Source organism: Vipera berus, assembly GCF_964194415.1.
Source record: "Vipera berus genome assembly, chromosome: 8".
NCBI classification, from domain to species: Eukaryota; Metazoa; Chordata; class Lepidosauria; order Squamata; family Viperidae; genus Vipera; species Vipera berus.
In genome coordinates, this window is record NC_138211.1 from 20,092,385 (window position 1) to 20,115,429 (window position 23,045).

At 45.9% G+C, this 23,045-nt stretch overlaps 1 protein-coding gene across 2 annotated transcripts in view; it reads right to left on the bottom strand.

Annotated features, from left to right (window-relative positions):
• Positions 1-321: 321 nt before the first annotated feature.
• SEMA4C (semaphorin 4C) overlaps positions 322-23,045 on the bottom strand; it is an 84,159-nt gene continuing 61,435 nt past the window's right edge. For both annotated transcript variants that reach the window (XM_081333568.1, XM_081333569.1), the window contains exons 8-15: positions 20,424-20,575; positions 17,829-18,004; positions 17,082-17,226; positions 14,752-14,974; positions 12,261-12,376; positions 10,061-10,218; positions 9,254-9,324; positions 322-3,210 (exon numbers count right to left, since the gene is read on the bottom strand). In XM_081333568.1, the coding sequence (XP_081189694.1) occupies positions 2,369-3,210; positions 9,254-9,324; positions 10,061-10,218; positions 12,261-12,376; positions 14,752-14,974; positions 17,082-17,226; positions 17,829-18,004; positions 20,424-20,575 (1,883 nt within the window). In that variant the 3' untranslated portion in view covers positions 322-2,368. The remainder of the gene's footprint in view (positions 3,211-9,253; positions 9,325-10,060; positions 10,219-12,260; positions 12,377-14,751; positions 14,975-17,081; positions 17,227-17,828; positions 18,005-20,423; positions 20,576-23,045) is intronic.

Genomic DNA, 23,045 nt, shown 5'->3' on the forward strand with positions numbered 1-23,045 from the left:
GAGTCCCTCCCCTCTGTTAACTCCCCTTTGACTTGACCCCTTCTGGTCCAATTCAGCCACTGGTGGAGCTGTAGAACATAGGTAGCCCCCAAAGCAGAATAAATTACCAGTGTTGGAGGGAGGTCAACCAACTAGCAGGGGTGTCAAACTGCTGGCACGCGGGCCGGATGCATCATCGAGAAACCATGCCCACCCCATTGCCGGCAATGGTGAAAAAGCTCTGCGACGTCATGTGACGTCACGAGTTTGACATGTCTGAACTAGGAACACAGCATCGACTAACTAGGAACACAGCACAACGAGCCTGTTTTTTTCCCCACCCTTTCTTCTTTTGTCATTTTATTATTAGTATAAAAATATTTGTACATTTCCGTCAAATAAATACATTTTAATAACAAATAAATTACAATCGAGGGCAGGAAAACTCATCTGGGAAAACAAGGGCGTGTGTTCCTTATGTACATAGTAGTGTTTTCATGAAGGAGGTCCGGGAAGAAGGAAAACGAACATCTGGTGATAATGGAATGAAAAGCATGCAGGAGACGAAAGGGGATGATCACGCAGACAATTTCAACGCCGGGGTTGAAATGAATGTAGGTAATTGCATGCTCCCTACTGAAAATGGAGGGCAGAAGAATCCGGTTCTGTTCTGTTTCTTTAGAAAGGGCAATTCTCTTTCTTGCCCGCAGATGATCTCTTGATTGTATTCACACAATACGTTTAACCTCGTGGCCAATTTCAATCACATTCTGGATTTGCCCGGTACAGTGAAACCTAAATTCACCAAATTGTGGGGTGGGAGGTGGGCTTGCACATCACCCTAAAATGAACCAAGGTTGCCACCAACCAATTCACAAGTTGGGTGTCTGCATCTGGAAAAGTTTTCGCTTGACCCAGTGAAGCAGCTTAGGTGGACAAAGCCCTTCTCTCTCTCTCCCGCACAAACACAAACACACGCACAGATTGACCGGTAGGAACCAAATGTCACACGTGTGATGACGCTGAAGGATGCCGAGAATGTAATTTATGGGATGAAGCATGTGATGGCACTTGTTTCCCTTAATCCGCCCACAGAAGACCATCATGCTCACGGGTGTGAACATGCAAATGCACGCCCAAACATCCTGAAGTTGCACGTATCCCTCAGGAAGAGGGCCTGGGGCACTACGAAGGAGACAGGGCAGAAGGATATGAAATAGCCCGATGGCAAGTTTTTGGAGGGAGAGGCCGTTAATTCTCTTAGCTGCACCACTGTTCTGCCAAAAGAATGTGCAAGGCATTAGCAGAGAGTGCGCCATTTGGGACTGACCCCAACGCTTGCCTTCCTCCACTCTTGGAATTACCCCCATCAGCCCCTTCCTCTGCATGTGGTCCTAAGAGGCCCCCAAAATGGATGGGATCAAACACTGGGATACCTTTTGTTTTGCCGAAGATGCAAGGAGAGTTTAACGGGGTGTGTGTGTGTGGGGGGGGAACAGACACCTGAACCCTGGCCTGGCGCTCTTTAAAACCCCTGAACAGTTGATTGGAAAGTTTCCCCCCCTACTCTAGAGACGTGCAGCTCCCCCAGAAGGACATCAGGACCAAGTGCTCCTCAACCCCCAAAGGTGTCCCATGTACTGTTGGGAAAGGCAAGCTTTTGGATGGGCCAAGTGTGTCTCTTTTACACACTTCTAAATGTGGCCATAAGAAAGGAGGCTAAGCTATGGCTAAGGGCGTTCCCCAGCCCCCAACGTACCCCCTCCTCTTTGGTTGAGTTTCCCAATGCACACCTTGCCCCTGCCCCTCAGGATGCCTTTCTCCCCAAAGTGGCCTTCCTTTGGGACAGGGCCTGGTTTACCATCCTCCTGGTCCCTAGCCTTCTGGAGAAAATCGCTACTGCAGAGTCCAACTCTTACAGGCAAGCCAGGACAGAAGAGAGAAACATGGCAACGGTGGCTAGGAAGCCAAGAGCAACCATGCCACGAGAATGATGCTCCAGCTCGCTTTTCCCACAACCTTTTCAACACCACCTCCGCCACGCGGCTTTTGGAGCTGAAACAGGCCAATGGGCTCGGCGCAGGCTGTCCCTGCCGAAGGGCAAGTCTCTAGAGGCTCAGTCTCAACATCCAAGATGAAGGAACGAAGACCACCACTCACAAAGTCCCGGAATGGTCCCAAAGGAAGCACAGCGGAGAACAAGGCAGGAGCTGTGAGGAAAGGGGTCTTCTTGGCAGTGTATCAAAATCAGGGATGTGAGGAAGCCTGTTATAAAAGTGTCCAGAGTCTTTGTCTTTAAAAAGAAAAGAGTTATTTTGGCTGCGGGCCACGACCCTGGCCTAGGAGATGAGGTAGTTGAGTAATTGGTCAGACAAGTCTGCAGGGCAGCTCATACCGAAGATTCCTCAGGATTTGAGTCGGGCAGAGTTTGCCTCTGCTTCAACTTCCGACGCAGCTCCTCGGCCAAGTCACTGTAGTCCGGCCGCTCCTCGGTGCCCAAATTAAGGCGGATGTAGCCGTTGGAAGACGAGCCACGGATGTTGCCCAGATTGATGCGGTTGGGCGAGTGGAGATGCGGAGACTGCAGGGGTTGGCCAGGAATGCCATTTGTGGTGGGGGAGGGAGTGGTGACCCCGTTCTGGCACACGGCGTGACCCGGGACGATCTTGAGGGAACCATCTGAGTAGTAGTAGCTGGCGGGGTCCCAGAGCTTCTCGTCAGAGTCTGAGGTGGTGCTGGGAATAAACGTGGGGCTCTTGGGCTCTTTGGGCAGCTCAATGGGGTAGACAAGGGTGCTTTCAATGGCCTTGGAGCCTTTCTCCCGTTCTTCTTTCAGTCTGCGCCTCAGAGAAAAGACCACGAGCAGAAGAACCAAACAGACGGCTGACAGAGCAATCACCACCACCCAGACCAGGCCCAAGTTGTCCAAGGGAGCCCGGGTTTCCAGTGACCTGGCTGGGTCAGCCAACACAGTGACCTGGTAACTCTCAGTCCTTAGTTCATTCATCTCCTCTACCTGGATGCACTTGTACAACCCAGAACGCTTCAGGCCGATGTCCAAGACAATCAGTGCCTGAAGATGAGCATCATAGACAACTGAAGCCTGGTCTTCGGCCAGATCCTGCCCATTGAAGGTCCAAAAGGCCTTAGCAAGGTTGGAGGTGAGTTGGCAAGGTAGCACCAGGTCCATCCCAACCATCGCGGTGATGTTCTTAGAAACGATCTTGGTCCCTGTGGAGAAGTCAAGTAAAAGACAGAAGAACGGACTGGGGTTAATTCTTTTTTCTTAAAAGGTTTCAAACTTCAATATGCCTCCCGAAAATAAGATTTAAAAACTGAAACAAAACAAAGGAAGTCTTTAGCTCAACCTACACAGGTACCCAGTTCTGCTTACGGTGGACATGTGACAGCAGACACACGCATTCAGGCTCCCCCCCCCCTTTTTTAAAAAAAATCCTCTGAGCTGGAATGAAACCTCCTTGATTTCTACAGGCTTCACTGTACTCAGGAATCTGAACTTTGCAAAGAGCTTATAGAAATAGAAGAGCCTTGGTGGAGCAGTGGGCTAATGCCTCCTTAAGTAACACCAGCTGCCTGCAATTAGTGCAGGTTCGCATCCCACCAGGCTCAAGGTTGACTCAGCCTTCCATCCTTCCGAGGTAGGTAAAATGAGGACCCAGATTGTTGGGGGCAATAAGCTGACTTTGTAAAATGCCGCTTGGGGGGGGGGGGAAAGCCCTAATAAGCAGGCATATACATAGAATGAAGGCTATTGCTAAGCTTGTAAGCCGCCCTGAGTCTTCGGAGAAGGGCGGGATATAAATGGAATTAAAATAAAAAATAAAAATAAAATAAATGAGTGTTAGTTATTTAAAAGCACCAATGTTGTGTTTTTTCAGCCTGATGGGCTCCAAAGTATTTTATGTTCCTTTTAAAGCCAATAATCAGCGTTCCTTTTGGTGATACCAGCTGAGGATTATGAAAACTGAAGTCCAACTCATCTGGAAGACAGTAGCTTGAAAAAAATTGCTGTATGCCTTTAAGGCAGTGGTCCCCAAACTTTCCAGCTTGACGGCCCACTGGGGAGGGGGGAAGATGGGATGTGACTGACAGGCACACACCTGAGTGTGGGCATCTCAATTTGCACAAACAGTGGTTACCCACCACTCATTTGGCCTGGTTCCTAATGGAGGTGGGGGACCCCTGCTTTAAGGTTCAGAAATTGTTTCATAAAATGAATGATGCTCAGAACAGAGTTCAGTGCAAGATCAAAAGACCTTAAGAAGGTCTGCAGTTTATACATCCGTTTAAAATACTAAAGCTGTTTTTTTTAAATCAAGTGAATCTAATCTGGAGAAAGGGTCGAACAGGGTAGATAGCAGTAAACCTTCTTTTACTAAGAATACCAGGTTTGGCTAAGAAACTCTTTGAAAAGATGAAGATGTTTGAGGGTCCCAGAGCTTGGTCCTTGAAAGGAATTGTTCATGGACTACAAAAGTTGGCTGTGACATAATATTAGGTAAAGGTAAAGGTAAAGGTTCCCCCGCACATGCATGCTAGTCGTTTCTGACTCTAGGGGCCGGTGCTCATCTCCGTTTCAAAGCCGAAGAGCCAGCGCTTGTCCAAGGACGTCTCCGTGGTCATGTGGCCGGCATGACTAGCACGGAACGCTGTTACCTTCCCACCGCAGTGGTCCCTATTTTTCTACTTGCATTTTTACGTGCTTTCGAACTGCTAGGTTTGCAGAAGCTGGGACGAGTAACCGGCGCTCACTCTGCTACGCGGCACTCGGGATTTGATCCACCAAACTGCCGACCTTCTGATCGACAAGCTCAGTGTCCTAACCCACTGAGCCACCGCGTCCCTATGACATAATATTATTTTCACTTAAATTTAGACCATTAATGGAATGTCATGTTAATTCATATCAGCCCTTCAAGATAGACCAGACTAGGAAGTCAAAGTCATCCTGGCTTATACTACTACCACACCTAGAATACTGCAACCAGTTTTGGTCACCACACTATAAAAAAGATGTTGACACTCTAAAAAAAAAGTGCAGAGAAGAGCAACAAAGATGATCAGGGGACTGGAGGCTAAAACATATGAAGAACGGTTATAGGAACTATGCATGGCGAGCCTAGTGAAGAGAAGGACCAGGGGAGACATGATAACAGTGTGCCAAGATTTGTGGGGGTCTCACAGAGAGGAGGGGAATCAACCTATTTCCCAAAGCACCTGAAGGCCAGACAAGGAATAATGGATGTAAACTGACCAAGGAGAGATTCAACCTAGAAATAAGGAGAAATTTCCTGAGTGAGAACAATCAACCAGTGGAACAATTTGCCTTCAGGTGTTGTGGGAGCTTCATCACTGGAAGCTTTCAAGAAGAGACTGGACTGCCATCTGTAAGAAATGGTGTAGGGTCTCCTGCTTGGATAGGGGTGTTGGACTAGATGGCCTACAAGGTTCGGTTCCATTCCATTCCATTCCATTCCATTCTATTCTTATAAAATTACAGTAACTGAATCTTGCAAGTCTCAATGTGCTTCACACAAACGTCCCTTTTGAGATTACATTTTGCAAATTACATTTCTGTCCTAGCCTCAGATTTCTTTTATCTGACTGTTGTCTTGGTTGCAACTCTTCTTCCTGTTCCTCCAAGTTATTCCTTCTGATCGTCACATCTCCAGATGGTTATTTATGATTATCTCTATAATTTAAAAATTTCTCCTTTTAGGTCATGTTAAAATTACAGATTCACCTCAATTCTCAAAAGAGGCTGTGGAGATGCCACTGAGTTATATGGCATTGTGAACAATCCTGAGGTCACAAATGTGTGATTTGATCTGCCAGGGAAGGTGGCAACTGAGTTTGACCTTAGTGATCATTCTTTGTCTCCTATGGCTTCCTTGAGTGGGTGCAATTCTGCTGTGTAGAGCCATAAACATGAAAATACTTTCCTTGTGAATTAGATGTCAGTGTAGTATAGATTTAAATCAGCAGGGATATTTGTTGTTATGGAGAATGATTTGATTTGTACCACTGGAACATTCTACACTTAAATGCCTTTTAAGCTCCGGAAACTTGAACAATTACATTGCCCAACCATAATCAATTATTCTTCCATGTCTGATCCCATTACATCACTTTAATGGGTTGTTGTGACAACAAGAAGGGGATATTCTTATGGTCTAGGCTGGCATCAAACTAGGATCAGTTAAAATCTCTCTCTCTTTCTATGACCCTTGGCAGCCACAGAATGCAGCCCCCTTTTTAGTATGTTGTGAGAATCAGACTATATCTTTTTCTTTGTAAGCCTGAGTTGCATGTATTTGTAAGCATGTTGTATGAATCCAACTCTGATGTCCTTTGGGATGTTCTTAGCCCAGCCAGAGAGAACACAGATCTCCTGTTCAAGCATCCCCATTCTGAGAAAGATCCCATTTGCTCTGTGCTTCCCTGTCAGTTTTAATTATTTTTTATTATTCTGCTGTTCTTCCCCACAAGCTAACATGGCTTCCTCTCTGGGAACAACTTCAAAATATGTATCAGCAGCTTTCCACTATATTGCATGTGTCTGTCTACAAGGATTTAACACTTGGGGTTTGCAATCTGAGACCGAAGGCAATAACCCTCCTGTCCCATGAACAGAAAGATCAGCGACAGCTGCTGTCTGTTCCCATAAGCACCGGGGATCCATTCAGACAAGGTCTTCAATCCCACCGTGGCCAGCAGCAATAACCTCCAGCGCACCTCCTCCCACGCGGCTCCCACGGAGATGAAAGCAACAGTGTGTGAACGCTAAAGGGAGAAGGCTGCACCACATCTGCACTGACAGTGCAACAACTGCTACACTCACGGAACACACAACAATTGTTCCCACCAGTCCTTGTGATGCTTGCTTCCCTCCAACATCTGTTCATTTCTCTGACTGATAGCGCTTCAGAGCAATTACAGTTTCAGAGCAATTACACTCTTGAATATAACGTGTTTCCCCGGCATTATCGAGTTCACTGGTGGGAGACTTCCACGCACTGCGAAACCAGTTCCGTTTAGTGACATTTCAAAGTTACAGCAGCACTGAACAATGCAACTTAAGGCAATTTTTTAGAGTGACCACCTTTGCAGCATCCCCATGATCAAAATCCAGATGCTTCACATTTATGACCGTTGTTGTGCCCCAAGGTCATGCGATCCCCTTTTGCGACCTCCTCACAAGCAAAGTCAATGGGGGAAGCCAGGTTGACTTAACAAGTCACCAACTTAACAACTGCACTCATTTACTTAACAATTGTGGCAAGAAGGGTCGTAAAATGGGGCAAAACTCACTTAACAACATAAATTTTGGGCTCGATTGTGATTGTAAGTGGAGGACTTCCTGTACTGAAGGGATTCTGAAATTGATTGGATTGGCTCCTCTGGGAATTGTCTGTTTTGAAATTGACAAGCCATCCAGAACAATGTTTCTCCATTTGGGCAACTTTAAAATGTGTGGACTTCAACTTGGCTTTGTGCTGAGAATTCTGGGAGCTGAAGTCCACACATCTTAAAGTTGCAGGTTGAGAAAGTCTGATCCACAGTATCCCACCAAACACAGGAACCCTATTTCTAAAATTCAGGGAGCTTTTTAAGACAAGGCATTTGAAACATGCATTTAGGGACTAGCGCTATTCACGGGATATGTGTCCCTGCACTAGGGATGAATCTGGCTGCTCTGATTTTATGTTGTTATGGTTTCTATGATAACATTATAAATTATGTTGGATTTATTATTATGATTCATTGCACAGTCACACAGATGTTTAAACTGGATTTGGTATTTTTATTCAGCTATCAACACAAGTCCTTCCCAAGGACCTGGGATAGGCTGATATGGATGGGTGATGGTGTTAAAAGGTATTGTCGCAGGATGTAAGCTGTTGCGAATAAAGCTGCCTTTTGCAATTGACTGAGGGTGATTTTGTCAATGCTGATGGTGTTCAAGTGGTGCTCCAGTTGTTTTGGGATTGTTTCCAAGGCACCTGCTATTGGTGATTTTTTGGCTTTCTTTTGCCATATTGTTGTTGTTGTTGTTGCTGTTGCTATTTGCACACTCAGCCAGATGTTCAGACTGGATTTGGCATTTTTATCCACCTATTGAGTCCTATTATTATTTCATATTTGGGGTGTAGTAACTTTGATTTACTACACAGTTATAGACTGTCTGTTTTGTTGGCATCCATTTAGAGTCAGGTGATTAAAGGGTCCTAAAACCACTTGCAATAAATTTTTAAAAATGCATTTAAGAGGAAGACCGGCAGACAAATAGAATGCAGGATGATGGGAGGGATCCTTCTTTCCCCAAGCAGCTGGTAGACAAAACAGTTGCCTTCTTAAAAAAAAAAAGACTACTTCAAATGAGCAAGGATAAAGATTTAAAGCACATCTGCAAATGGAAAACTGAATTTAAGAGAGAGGGGGAGGGGGAGGGAGAGAGAAAAAGAGTGAGAAAGAGAGGAGAGAGAGATTGAGAGAGCACCAGAGAGATTGAGAGAGAAGGATTGCAAGAGAAAGAGAGAGGCTGAGAGAAAGAGATTGAGAAAGAGAGAAAGATTGCAAGAGAGCGACTGAGAGCAAGAGAGACCAAGAGAGAGATTGAGAGAGAGAGAGAGAGAGAGAGAGAGAGAGAGAGAGAGAGAGAGAGAGAGAGAGAGAGAGAGAGAGAAGAGAAGAGAGATCAAAACTCACAGCAGCCACTGAAGCTTGCGCTGCAGGGTTACTAGTTGCTAAGAATGTGGAGCACGTTCCTGTTCTCTAGTTTATGAGGTATGAGCCTGCAGCTTGCGTTTGATGCGCAGGGAATACTATGCGGTATTGTCTGCCATGAGCACCCAGCCGCTGTGAGAAAACGGTTGCAATCACAGGGCTTTGTGCACAAGACGCTACACTTTTGATCCTGCCAAGAGTTCATTTTGACTCACTCAGCCAGAGCCCTCACCTCTCCTCTTCCTAACCAACCATACAGAACTGTTCAGACAACAAAAGCACCTGGGTTTGTGCGGATGGTCCTGGACAGCTGGATAGAAACACTGGGGTTTTCCCAGTATTTTTTTTTAAAAAAGGAATAACTCGAAAGCCAATCTCCGTCACAGTCCTTGAGCTGGCTTTTTAAAAAGACAGCATTGTGTTGATAAGAGCTTCAGGATTATATTTCAGGACGTCTCATCAATAGCAATAATAGGAGAGCAGTAAAACATCACCAAAGAGGTTAGTGTTTGTTTGGATCACTGACCTGGTCTGGAAGAACGCAAGGGGTTACACATCACGGGCTCCATTCCCAAATCTTGGAACAAGACTGAGGTCCTGTAAAAGCCAAAAACAAATCCCATCACACGATTTGTGGCAGGTGACAAACAGAACAAGGCTAGGCAACAGCCCTGAGGAATAATTTAAGGCAATGTTTCTCAACCTTGGCCACTTTTAAGATGCGTGGACTTCAACTCCCAGAAATCCCCAGCCAGCAATGCTGACTGGGGAATTCTGGGAGTTGAAGTCCACGCATCTTAAAGTGGCCAAGACTGAGAAAGACTGATCTAAGGATTAGAAAGAACAAGGACAAAAAACTGGACTCACTGTTGGACCTGCCACAACTTAAACCTCTGAATAAAAATGATCCTTGGATCCATTTGCTGAGAAAGGTATGGCTTATTAGAAATCAAGTGTATTGCATTAGTGCAATAATTACTGTTTTTATAATGGTCAGTCCCAGGAGTAGTTTGTTATGTGGACCCTTCCTTCTCCCAGCTGGGTGACCTTGAGGCAGCATCTCCAGAAGACACAGCCCTTACTTTCATTTCTCCAAGCATTCCCCAGCTTCATTCCCCTCTCCCCAGAGTTCATGGCAGTCTGTCACCCCATAGTAGCGGAGGTAAAGGCAAGCATAAGATGGCAGCTGACACATGTACAAGTTCCCTGTTCAAATGCAGCATTTAGCGTTCAAAGGTTACAGCCTTATTTAGAAAGATTAGGTTTCTCGACCTTATGGTGACAGGAGGAAAAAGTCTCTGTAATCTGCCCCAACTGCCCTTTCACATCTTACCCATCATAAGCATCAATCCGGACGCAGCGACTTCCATTCCAAGTCCAAGCACAGTAAGGATCCTTGGCGAGAATACAGTCGGAGCATGTCTGGTACTTGCTGCAGTTGGCCACGGGGACCTGGATGACTTGTGTGTTGGAGCCAATAAAAAGGACTCTCTGAGAACGGGCAAGAAGAATTAAGGTAAGTCCTTGCTTAACAACTGGTCATTTAATGACTGCTCAAAATTATGATGGACTCCTTAAAAAATACCTGGGACTGAATTTGAAGTTCTGAGGGCCATCCCCCACCACAGCAGTGATCCATCCCATTTTGGCCAATTAGGAAAGAAAGACTCCTGGCCCATGTTTAGCCAAAAGTAAACTTTACTAAAGCCAAAGTGGTTGCAGAAGAGGCAAAGCTGGATCTGAGATTTTCACGCACAAGATACGCTTAACTTTCCTTTGCTCCCGCTCAACCCCCTGGTTATCTGTCAATGTCCAATTAGGAGTTAACAAATTATTTGGGAAATGGTCCCTGTCTTCTTTTGTGACCCTGAGACGGCTGGTGCTTCTCATGGGACAATCTGGCTTGGTTTTGTTCCCTCCCACTCCTGATGTCAGGCTGTCAGCTTGCAATGCTGTCCACTCAGCAGCGTCTTACATTTGCAGCATCCTGTACCGTGATTTATGATGGTTTCCTCCCCCCCACCCCAGAAACTGATATTTACTTCTGGTTTCTGGGGGAAAATGGACATTGCAGACAATGAGCTCACTCAACAACCATAGCATTTGCTTAACAACTGTCCCCCCCAAAATATATATATCATAAAACTGGATCAGTCATACGATGACCTGCTAAACAACCAGCATGATCTGTGATAATTCTGGGCAAAATTATAGCTGTTAAGTTGGAAGAGTTAGACTCTTCCAATCTCGATCCATTCTAACACTTAGGAGGCCTGAAAAAAAAATCACCCTCCACTTTCTGAAAGCCGGGTTGGGTGTGGGGTGGGGTGGGGGTCCTATGTGCCAGACAGACTTAAGACCAAGGCCTTCTGCCAGACGGGGCATCCTATTTGTGTTTGTTCAGTCAACTAAGCTTCTAGGTCCGTGGTGGCGAACCTATGGCACGTGTGCCACAGGTGGCACTCAGAGCCCTCTCTGTGGGCACCCACGCCATCGCCCCAATCCTAGGCCTTCAGCTGGGTTTTATAAAACCTTTTTGCTTTAGGCCACCATGTGCAAAAAAAAAAGTTCAATCAATATCAATTTCAACTTCTTGTGAGAAAAAAAATATCTCGCAAAGTTGGAATTGATTGAACTTTTTAGTCCCACCCAGTCTGCCTTTATCACCACAGCCACGCCCACCCAATGGGCCACGCCCACCCAGCCCCTGACAATACATAAGTGGGTTTGGGGTTGTATTTTGGCCACTCAGTCTGTAAAAGGTTTGCCATCACTGTTCTAGGTGATGGTTTGGTTTGCAGGCAACTTCTGAAGAAACTTGGAAAGAGTCTCACAGGCAAAGTCCAACATTAGGCTGGATCAGGGCTAAGCTGGCACGTGGTTCAATGTCCTTGGCAAATCCAGACAGTGCCTTAGCCTGTTGGGTGAACCAAACCATCGCCTTAAACCAGCTGATTCACTTGGGGGCAGCAGGTGAGAGGAACCCAGCCATTCTGTTAAGCCACCTTGGCCTCGGGCGTAGCGTATTCTGTGAATCCGGGGACTCTGCTATGCCATGCCGTCCCAGTTCCTGACGAGTAACTTTCTCCTTGATGCCTTTTGTTCCACCAGATCCTTATCACCAACCGACGCCTTTGCGTACCAATTATCAGATATAAAGGTAATGGCTTTATTCTGGGTTGGGTTGGGTTGGGTTGGTGAGGCTGTGTTGTGTGTGTACAGCCAGGACAGCCCTGGGGGAGGAGGCATCAGTACTATCTGAAATTTCCATTTTATTCTATGTAGCAATTTTTCCCAGGTGTGAGTCTGCAAAGAACCACCACAACATCTGAAGGATGTGTCTGAAGACATCATCATACCAATGCAAATACTTCCTGATTTCTGGTACAACAAAACTCACGGCATATGCGCAGTGACGTCACTGACAGTTCCAATCTGTCTCCCACCTACAGATCCTTATTATTTCCCCCCAATGGCACCAGGACTTCAGTGTCCAATTCTTCCCAGACAGTGTGGCCAAGACCCTTTCTTACCTTTGGTACTGATAAGACCAGACTCTTGATGGGTTGGGCTTCCTCAAAAACTTGCAGTTCTTCTATGAGGTGGACACCTGAAGGCAAGGCCACCGCCTTGTGCAACCAGCCATTCTCTGCACAAAAGAACAGATCAGGTGACAATTCAGTGACTGTAAGCACCTTCCTCCTTAAGAGACTTCATAGCTTGGTGGAAAAACACAATCTTAAAGTTGCATGGTTTGAGTTGGATGGCCATTTAAATGCTTTTAAGTACACAAACATCCTCTTTTCATCCTCTCTTGCCAGAAGGATCCAATTCCCAAATCAACAGAGCCTTAGTGGAGCAGTGGGCTAATGCCTCCTTAAGTAACACCAGCTGCCTGCAATTAGTGCAGGTTCGCATCCCACCAGGCTCAAGGTTGACTCAGCCTTCCATCCTTCCGAGGTAGGTAAAATGAGGACCCAGATTGTTGGGGGCAATTAAGCTGACTTTGTAATAATGCCGCTTGGGGTGTGTGTGAAAGCCCTAATAAGCAGGCATATACATAAAATGAAGGCTACTGCTAAGCTTGTAAGCCGCCCTGAGTCTTCGGAGAAGGGCGGGATATAAATAGAATGAAAATAAAAAATAAAAAATAAAAAACCTCATAAATGGCACTTAGGGTGCCCCCATCCTCCACAGCTCCCTGCATCCGAACATCAGTCATAATTATTGCATTGCCCACCAGACCTGATCTACATTGCCTTCTCTTAAGAGACAGTTTTGCAGTCCAGCTAGATGAAACGCAGGAGGCCACATTTCAAATGAGCTGTTGGGTTATTGCAATTTTTACTTCTTGCTTCGCTGTTCCTTTTTATTTTTGCTCTAATCACTTTCTGCTGAACGCATCAAAAGGAGGATTTGTTTATTAAAAAAATAATAATCAGCTAAGTGGTTAGAAGAAGCAATTAAAAACATCGCTACCCACTAAAAATACTCCTTGATGAAGAGAGTTGCGATTTATTCACTTTGAAATTGCTAATAATAAAAATGGCAGATGAGAAGATCTGTCTCAAAGGGGGCATTTCACACTTGGTTGACAAACAGGAGGAAATGCTTCTTGTCACACCAGGCGGCCTAAAAATTTGTCTCCTGTCTCTGATCACTTTTTAACTAGCAGAACTGAAGGGAAATATTGCGAGATAAGGCAAACTATTTTTCTGGTTAACTTTTATGAGAGAGTCAGCAGAAGTTGTTTTAGGGCCAGAAAAAGCATCACTTAAACACTAACATAAAAAGGCTCATGTGTGCCCAATGTGCTTAAAGCATAAAATGACTTTTTTTTAAATCCCATTTATATCCCGCCCTTCTCCGAAGACTCACGGCGGCTTACAAGCTTAGCAGTAGCCTTCATTCTATGTATATGCCTGCTTATTAGGGCTTTCGGGGCCCCCCAAGCGGCATTATTACAAAGTCAGCTTATTGCCCCCAACAATCTGGGTCCTCATTTTACCTACCTCGGAAGGATGGAAGGCTGAGTCAACCTTGAGCCTGGTGGGACTCGAACCTGCATTAATTGCAGGCAGCTGGTGTTACTTAAGGAGGCATTAGCCCACTGCTCCACCAAGGCTTCATTTTTTGTGTGTGCCTTTGAGTTAGTTTTGACTCCTGATTACAGCTAGTCCTTGACTTATAACAGGTCGTTCAGTGACCGTTCGAAGTTACAACGGCACTGGAAAAAGTAACTTATGACTGGTTTTCACACATATGAGCTTTGCAACGTCCCCGTGGTCACGTGATCAAAATTCAGACGCTTCGCGACTGGTTCACATTTATGACCGTTGCCATGTCCCGGGGTCACATGATCTGCTTTTGCAATGTTCTGACAAGCGAAGTCAACGGGGAAGCTGGGTTCCCTTAACAACCTTGCTACTAACTCAGGGGTAGGCAACCTTGGCTGGTGGACTTCAACTGGTGGACTTCAACTCCCAGAATTCCTGAGCCAGCCTGGCTCAGCTTGGAAACCTCTCCCTTTCCCCTCAGCGTTGCTGGCTCAGGAATTCTGGGAGTTGAAGTCCACGAGTCATAAAAGAGCCAAGGTTGCCTACCCCTGTACTAACTTAACAACTGTGGTGATTCCCTTAATCACTGCAGCAAGGAATGTTGTAAAAGGGGGCATGTTGTAAAAGGGGGCAAAACTCACTTAACAACTGTCTCACTTAGCCACAGAAATTTAGAGCTCAAATTGTGGTCGTAAGTCAAGGACTACCTGTATTAAGGGGAAATCCCTTCAGTCTTTCTGGCAGTGTTTTTAGACATGTTTTGCTTTTATCTTCCCACAGTGAGGGCCCAGTACTCATGGTTTCTATCCTGTTGCCTTTAACCCACTGGGCAAACTGGCTCTCGATAAAACAACTAAGATTAAAAAAATTAGCCAACAAAAACTGTAATGGCTGAAACTTGGATTGACACAGTGAGGCACGTTACGAGGACACAGCTGTAATTCTGACCTCCTTCCTCAGCCCATACCTGTCCCGATGTACAGCACTTCGTATGGTTTGCCATCCAACCCATGAACTCTTTCCACCACTAGCTGGGTGAAGTTGGCATCCTTCTTGACCAGCAAGGGCTGGTTGCCCTGTGGGGGCACGGCCTTATCCATCAGCGGGTGTTTCTTTGCAAAGTTCAGGGTGTTGTCTGGGAGCTCCAGGGAAGTGGAGAAACTGTTGTACCGGTGCCAATTTGTGATACACTGGAACAAAAGACAAGAGAAGCAGGATTTAGATTAGAGCTTCAGGTAAAGAGACTTAGTCAATTCCTCACCAAGAGGAGGGGTCTCACTCAGAGGGACGGGCCAGAAGAAGTGTGATTATCTAGGGCAGGACACTTCAAACTTGGCCCTTTGATGACTTGTGGACTTCAACTCCCAGAATTCCTCAGCCAGGCACGCATGTGCCTGGCTGAGGAATTCTGGGAGTTGAAGTCCACAAGTCATCAAAGGGCCAAGTTTGAAGAGCCCCAATCTAGGGCCATGTTTTTCAACCTTGGCCACTCAAAGATGTATGGGCTTCAAATCCCCAGAATTCTGGGAGTTGAAGTCCACGCACCTTAAAAATGCCAAGGTCGACAAAGACTGATCTATGGGGCAGGGGACAAGGAGGAGAAGGACAGATGTGGTAGCAAAGAAAACGCCACAAATGAAACCAGTTTACCCAGCAGAAAGAGTAAAGCACTTGCTTGTGTCATGCAACCCATCCAGGAATAACTATTCGTATTCTCCCAGGTGTTGCACCTCACCCAGGTATCTCAAGGTATGGCCACCTTTTGACACAAGGATGCCAACTAACCCGAGAAGTGATCAGAGATTAAAAGAAATACGAAAGCTACCTAGAAAAATTGGGTTTTGGCAAAAGAATCCCCAAGAAATCACTTCTCACCTCACCAGACTGCATACGGGCGTTCCTGTCTTAATAACCATAATTAGAAATAACAATTCTGACACTTATCAATGACTGTGATTGACTGAAAACCTAAAATCTGGCAAAAAGGATCCCAAGTCGCACCTCACCCAATCCACCTACATATGTAGTTCTGGCCTGATGACCACAATCAGAACTAGCAAATCTGATGCAAAGAAACCACATTTGTTAAGCCAAATGTCAACGACGGCGATAGACTTAAAAACCTAATTTCTGCTTCAGACATTGAACAAATCACCTATAGCTGTTCAGCAAGACATCACGTGACCCTGAAGGTATCGTATCAAAAGTGGTTTTTATTTTTGAAAAGGCAACTGGATTGCATTTTGTTTTTGTTTTTTTGAGGAAGAAGACATTTCACTACCTACCCTGGGAGCTTCATCAGTTGTACTGGCTGGTGCGGGAGATTGAACGTTATTGGCAGCTGAGTTAAGTTGGTGGGAGGGGGGGAATGGAAAGATTGTGTTTTCTTTGCAGTCAACTGGTCTTAACACCCTCTGAGAGCCATTGTGGTTTACTTGGGGTTTTATCTGTGACCTCAGGGTCGCCTGAATCAGGTGTGCAATTCCATCCTTCCATTTCCCACAGCATCCAACACAACTGATGGAGCTTCCAGGATAGGGAGTAAAACGTCATCTTCTTCCTCAAAAAAAACCCCAACAGTCCTGTTGCCTTTTCAAAAACTAAAAACCACTTTTGATAACAACTATGACCTGGATGTGGACCATAAGAAAGGCTGAGCGCCAAAGAATCGAGGGCTTTGAACTATGGTGCTGGAGAAGACTCCTGCGAGTCCCTTGGACTGCAAGGCGATCAAACCGGTCAGTCCTAGAGGAGATCAACCCTGACTGCTCTTTAGAAGGCCAGATCCTGAAGCTAAAACTCAAATACTTTGGCCACCTAATGAGAAGGAAGGACTCACTGGAGAAGAGCCTAACGCTGGGAAAGGTTGAGGGCAAGAGAAGAAGGGGACGACAGAGAATGAGGTGGCTGGATGGAGTCACTGAAGCAGTAGGCGTGAGCTTAAATGGACTCCAGAAGATGGTAGAGGACAGGAAGGCCTGGAGGAACGTTGTCCATGGGGTCGCGATGGGTCGGAACTAACAAAAACAACAAATGATTTGGATGACTGAGAATCTTCCTAAACTGGTGACCATGGCTTGCAATTTTACTGCTGATTTCTCCACTGACTCTGCAAATGCAACTGCTCGTAAAATTACTTTCTAAAGAGGTGCCGTAGCTTTCAATAGTCACTAAACAGGGCAATTGTTAAAGGATGACTGTCTGCTGCTTGGCAGCAAGGTAACGAGATTATATCACCCAAGCAGGATGGGAGGGACGAGAGTGAGGGGTTCTGCCTCAGTGGGGGCATAGACTTACAGCTCCGGGACGGGGAATGGGTTCCTGATCGGAGTAACGGATCCACTTCTGAGCGATTTCACTGTATTCCTTGTAAGGGCCTTCAAACACCTTTTGCACATCCAGGATCTGATACTGGCAAATGGCAGAGACATCTACGTCTCCCCTGCAGGAAGTAAAGGAAAACAGGGGGTTGGGGGTTCACACTTGAGGTGGTTTATTCCTGTTAGATCAGAGTTCCCTAAATTTTCTGGCTTTGCGGAGTGGCGGGAGCAGGGAAGGGGATGATGCCACACAAGCAGTGAGCAAGCGCACAAACGCCACTTCATTTGCGCAAGTGGCAGGCAGGTGCACCCACCGCTTGTACAAATGGAGCACGCGCGCAAGTGTGCCATGCACACCTGCTTGCCCACTTCTGTGGCCCAGTTCCGAACAGCTCAATGCCCAGGAGCAGCCCATGGGTTTGGGGACCCCGTGTTAGATCAATGCAAGTGAGACGGGGTGTGTGTGTGTGTGTTTGCAGAGAACGGTAAAAAAAAGTCAGGACAGAAGTCACAACAGTGTGATCCAATCTCTGCCTGGCTCTTCCATGTGACACATGTAAAAGATTCCTTCACCGCCTCATGGAACACAAGCTCGCTTCTCTTTAAAAAGGGAAAGTGAATCCACTCACTGGTCCCTCCCGCTTAAAAAAGTCCACACCCAACCTTCAGTCTTATCAGCACTATTCGAGCCAAGGGCCCTCTGAAAAACCTTGTCGTGCCTTACCAGCGTGCTTGGAAGACCCCAAAAAAGCTGGTCTCGCGCCAGTGATCGCCGTTCAGCGTGTAGGTCCCCTGGATCCGGTTGAAGTGCAGCTGCTGCTCGGGAATTGAGCAGAGCAGCCGGGCCTTCAGAAACGTCGTCCACCTCTTCTGCAAAGTACGGGCACCACCGACATCGCCCTGCACCGAAAAAAGAATGGCCTGTGAACCGCTTAAATCTCCCCACCGTTGGTATGCTGGGTGCCAGATTTGTGTTGAGATGCTACCTCACACACACGGCCCCTTTAAGAGTTGCCAACCAGGGGAGCTTAACTGCAATTCCCAAGCAAACGTCTGGAGGGAGCCATGTGGAGAAAGGACGCAGGATGTTACCATCGCCATAGGTTACAGGAAGTCCTCGACTTACGACCACAATTAAGCATGAAATTTATGTCGCTAAGTGAGACATTTGTTAAGTGAGTTCTGCCCCATTTCACGGCCTTTCTTGCCACAGTTTTTAAGTGAATCACTGTGGTTGGTTAGCAACACAGTTGTTAAAAGTGAATCTGTCTTCCTCATTGGCTTTGCTCGTCAGAAGACGGAAGACTTTTTTTTCCTTCTCTTTTTCTTTTTGTTTCTTTATTTTTATTTTTATTTTAATCCCATTTATATCCCGCCCTTCTCCGAAGACTCAGGGCGGCTTACAATCTAAAGCACAAATCAATGTGCTTAGCAATAGCCTTCATTCTATGTATATGCCTGCTTATTAGGGCTTTCACACACACCCCAAGCGGCATTATTACAAAGTCAGCTTAATTGCCCCCAACAATCTGGGTCCTCATTTTACCTACCTCGGAAGGATGGAAGGCTGAGTCAACCTTGAGCCTGGTGGGACTCGAACCTGCACTAATTGCAGGCAGCTGGTGTTACTTAAGGAGGCATTAGCCCACTGCTCCACCAAGGCTCTTTTAAGATAACGAGAAACGTAAAAAATTGTTGGGACAGCTTGTATGAGGAAAAAGACATAAATATTTAAGTGTAATTAACTCTTGAGAAAATCTTAACTGGTAAGAATGTTTTGAACACTGTGGGGAAAACGAATCTAAATAGGACCTCTGAAGAGGTATTTAAGATGATCAATGAGAAAAGAAGCTTTATATTGATGTGGTTGTTAAGATTACTAGAAAAACGTTTCTATTCAATTGTTATCCATCAAAATACCAAGAAATGTACCAATTCAAGGTTGGTAAAAGAGAACATTATTGGAAGAAGAGCAAATCAAAGAAAGCTACTATGTGGATTATGGAACTACAGAAACAAATTGTTATTGGTTGTTTTTAAATGTAAACCCAGGCAACACGCTGTTTACCAAATATTAACGTGACTATGTTAAAAAAAAAATCAATAAAATATTTTTTTTAAAAAAAAAAGACTGCAAAAGATGATCATGTGACTCCAGGATACTGCAATCGTCATGATTACAAACCCGTTGCCGAAGATCCGAATTTTGATCACATGACCACAGGGATGCTGTAATGGTTGTAAGTGTGAAAAACGGTCATAAGTCACTTTTTTCCAGTTCTGTTGTAACTCTGAATGGTCACTAAACAAATCATTGTAAGTCGAGGACTACCTGCATTTCAGCCAATCCCGAGTTCTGCAAACTGGGGATGATGGGAGCTGAAGCCCAGTGAGGATAGGAAAGCCTGGGCTAGACAGATAATCTTGTCCTACTCTAAGGCAGGGGTCCCCAACCCTCGGTCTGTGGACCAGTACCGGCCAGCAACCGGTCCGCACAAACAAGGAAAGCCCCATCCGCAGGATGCAGGCAGCACACAAAACCAGTCCATGGAAAACCTCTCTCCAAGTAACTGGTCCCTGGTGCCCAAAAGGTTGAGGACCTCTGCTCTAAGGTACATGACCTCAAGGCTAACAACACCCAACATTTTATTAATAATGCTGCTGTAACTTCAACCAGTCACTAAACGAATGGTTGTAAGTCAACATCTACCTATAGTACATTTACCATCGTTGAATCTGCTCAGAGTTACCATGTGGTAAGATTGGGGGGGGGGGGTTAATAAATATTACAAACAAACAAACAAAGCTTCATCTAAAGAGCTCTGAGTTTTGACAAGACATTGTCTATCAATTCGGCTAAATTGTTGGAGGGACCAAGTGTCAGCTCTGCTCTCCTCTAAGTCTGAAGTGTTTGTCCTTGGTTGTCCTACCAGCTGGGCTGCCTCTGTTTCTGGAGACTTTTTCGCTCCAGGGTTAAGAGACAGGAACCTCCAAAGGTCAGGAATTTGGAGCAAAAATAATCAAATCCTTGTGAGTTCCTCAGCAGCTTCTTGTGGATCAATAGACCAGGCATCTACAAACTTGGCAACTTTAAGACTTTTGGCTGGCTGGGGAATTCTGGGAGTTGAAGTCCACAAGTTTGGAGACACCCCCCCTTACAATAATAGAACTTTGATTGGACGCAGCTTTCAGATCCTAGCCCAGGTGTGGGGCCGTTCCCATCCCCCCTAAGATTGTCCTAGAAAAGCTCACTCCCCAAGATTTGTGCAGAAGTCCGTCCAGCCCTGAGCGACCCCAGAAAGAGAAGCACACCGCCTACCTTGCAGACCCGTGCCACTCGGGCTACCACCTGGTCAATGTCACAATCGTACTCCACCGCCCGCTCGCTGAAGAAGAAGTAGACTTTGTCGTCATCTCCGATATTGCTGCCTTTGCTCTCCTGGACAAATGCTGAGCCCACAAAATGGGGTTCTGCAAGGAGGAAGAGGATCGAGATAAATAGAGACAGAAAATGGCAATAGCCACAGGACATATGTACTGCTTCATAGGGCTTTACAGCAGAGGTCCCCAACCTATGGGCTGTGGCCCACTGCCAGCCCGTAGCCTCTTGGCCAGCGGGACGCTGTGAGCTGTGTGGTGGCACTAGCTGAGCCATGAGCTGTGAGCCTCATGCTGGCGCTAGCTGAGCCTTGTGGTGCGCACTGGCGGTAGCCAAGCCACGAGCTGCGAGTCTCGCACCGGCGCTAGCTGAGCCGCGAGCTGGCACTAGCTGAGCCACGAGCCTCACGCTGGCGCTAGAAGCCCCATTTGCGGAGTGTGCCTGCTCACAGTGCATAATGGTGTCTGCCCCCCTCCTTTCCCACCAGGCTGCCAACACAGAAAGGTTGGGGACCCCTGCTTTACAGTCCTCTCTAAGCGGTTTACAGAGTCAGCCTGTTGCCCCCAACAATCTGGATCCTCATTTTACCGACCTCGGAAGAATGGAAGGCTGAGTCAACCTTGAGCCGGTCAGGATTGAACTGCTAGCAGTCGGCAGAGTTAGCCTGCAATACTGCATTCTAACCACTGCACCACCACAGTTCTTAATATAACATCCGATCAGTTACAGCAATAGCAACAGCACTTAAGACTTATATACCGCTTCACAGTGCTTTGCAGCCCTCCCTAAGCAGTTTACAGAGTTAGCATCTGACTCTGGAACAATCTGGGTCCTCATTTTACTAAGCTCAGAGTTCTCACCAGACACACAACATTAGCTTGATTTTAAAAAACAGGAGAGAAAAGAAATAACAAAACAGAAAAGAAGGAAAAAGAGGCAACAGGACAAAAATCGTATGGAATTCTTATATGCGCACCCACCCAGGGCTCATTCAGATGCGTACAGGTAGTCCTTGACTTAACCTCTGCGTTACTGAGCGAGACATTTTTAAAGTGAGTTTTGCCCCAGTTTACGAACTCTCTTGCCAGAGTTGTTAAGTGAATCGTTGCAGTTAAGTAACACGGTTAAGTGAATTTGGCTTCCCCATTGATTTTGCTTGTCAGGCAAAAGGGGATCACATGATGCTGGGACACTGCAGCTGTCATTAATATGAACCAGTTGCCAAGCATCTGAATTTTGATCATGTGACTTTGGGTGGTGGTGGTGGTGCAGCAACAGTCGTAAGTGTGAAAAAGGGTCATAAGTCACTTTTTAACTTTTAACATCATCTGATCCGTATCTACAGTATAATCCAGTGTAAAAATCTTCCTCGCCTGTATTAGATCTCCTTTTTCAATGCTCTTGTAACTTTGAACAGTCACTAAATGAACCATTTAAGTCTAGGGCTACCTCTACGCGGAAGTTTTACAGAACTGTCTCTGCAAAAGACGACCATATTTCATTGTAAACACTGATAGATAATTCAGCATTTAGAAGCCACTCGTTCATAAGCTGTATTTGGGACTATGAATTTATCTTCCAAATGTCGAAGGACTAATCCCCTGCCCCTAAGGAGCATCAAACATCATCTGATCCGTGTCTACAGTGTAATCCAGTGTAAAAATCTTCCTCACCTGTGTAAGATCTCTGCCTTCCTGAGTTAACGGAGTATGAAATCTTGTCAGGAGGGGCACCCAAGTCATCTTAAGATCATGTCAGTGGCTCACTTGTCCACGACACTCACGGGAGGGGCTGTATAGCCTCATTTTGTTCCAGTAAACCCAAGTCTCATCTGCCAGAACATACTGTGTTCATACACACCCCAGAATGTTCTCTACCAGCCCACTTTCCCTGCAGTGGGCACACTTCCAAAGCAAACCCTGGATTGAAGCCATACGCACACACTCCTCCCAATATTTATATTTTCTAAAAATGCCAGTGAGGTTTGCACGGAACAAGAGGCAGGAATTAGACGGTGCCAGAGACTGGTGCATTGCTTTACAAAATGTCAGAATTGGGCGGCATCAAAAATTGAATAAATAATAAAAAATGGCAGCTTCCCACCAATTTATTTTTAGTTAATTAAAACCAAATTAAAGTAATTTAGAGAAAAGAGAGGCCATGCCCTTGTCCAGATTAAAGAGATGACATAGTAGAATCTTGCAAGACCTCTGCCCAATAACTTGGCTCTCTACATCTCTCCGATGATGTAAGACAACTTCCTGTTCGCCCCTTTCTAATCCAGATGGCAAATTGGCAACAGTTCTGCAATGTACTACTCTGCAGCTACCAACAGATGGCAGCAAAGAAATGGCTGCCAGGAAATACAGAAAGCCCAAACTCTTTGTTGCCATCTAGTGGCTATTGAGTTTTCTGCCACATCCAGATCTGGAAGCCCAGCAAAATTCCACATTCATATAACATGTGACGATGTCCAAAGAAATCCACCATATTCTGAATGGACATAGCAGCCTAGCTTCAACAACATGTTATGACAGTGGCTGGGTTCTCACCATGTGCTGA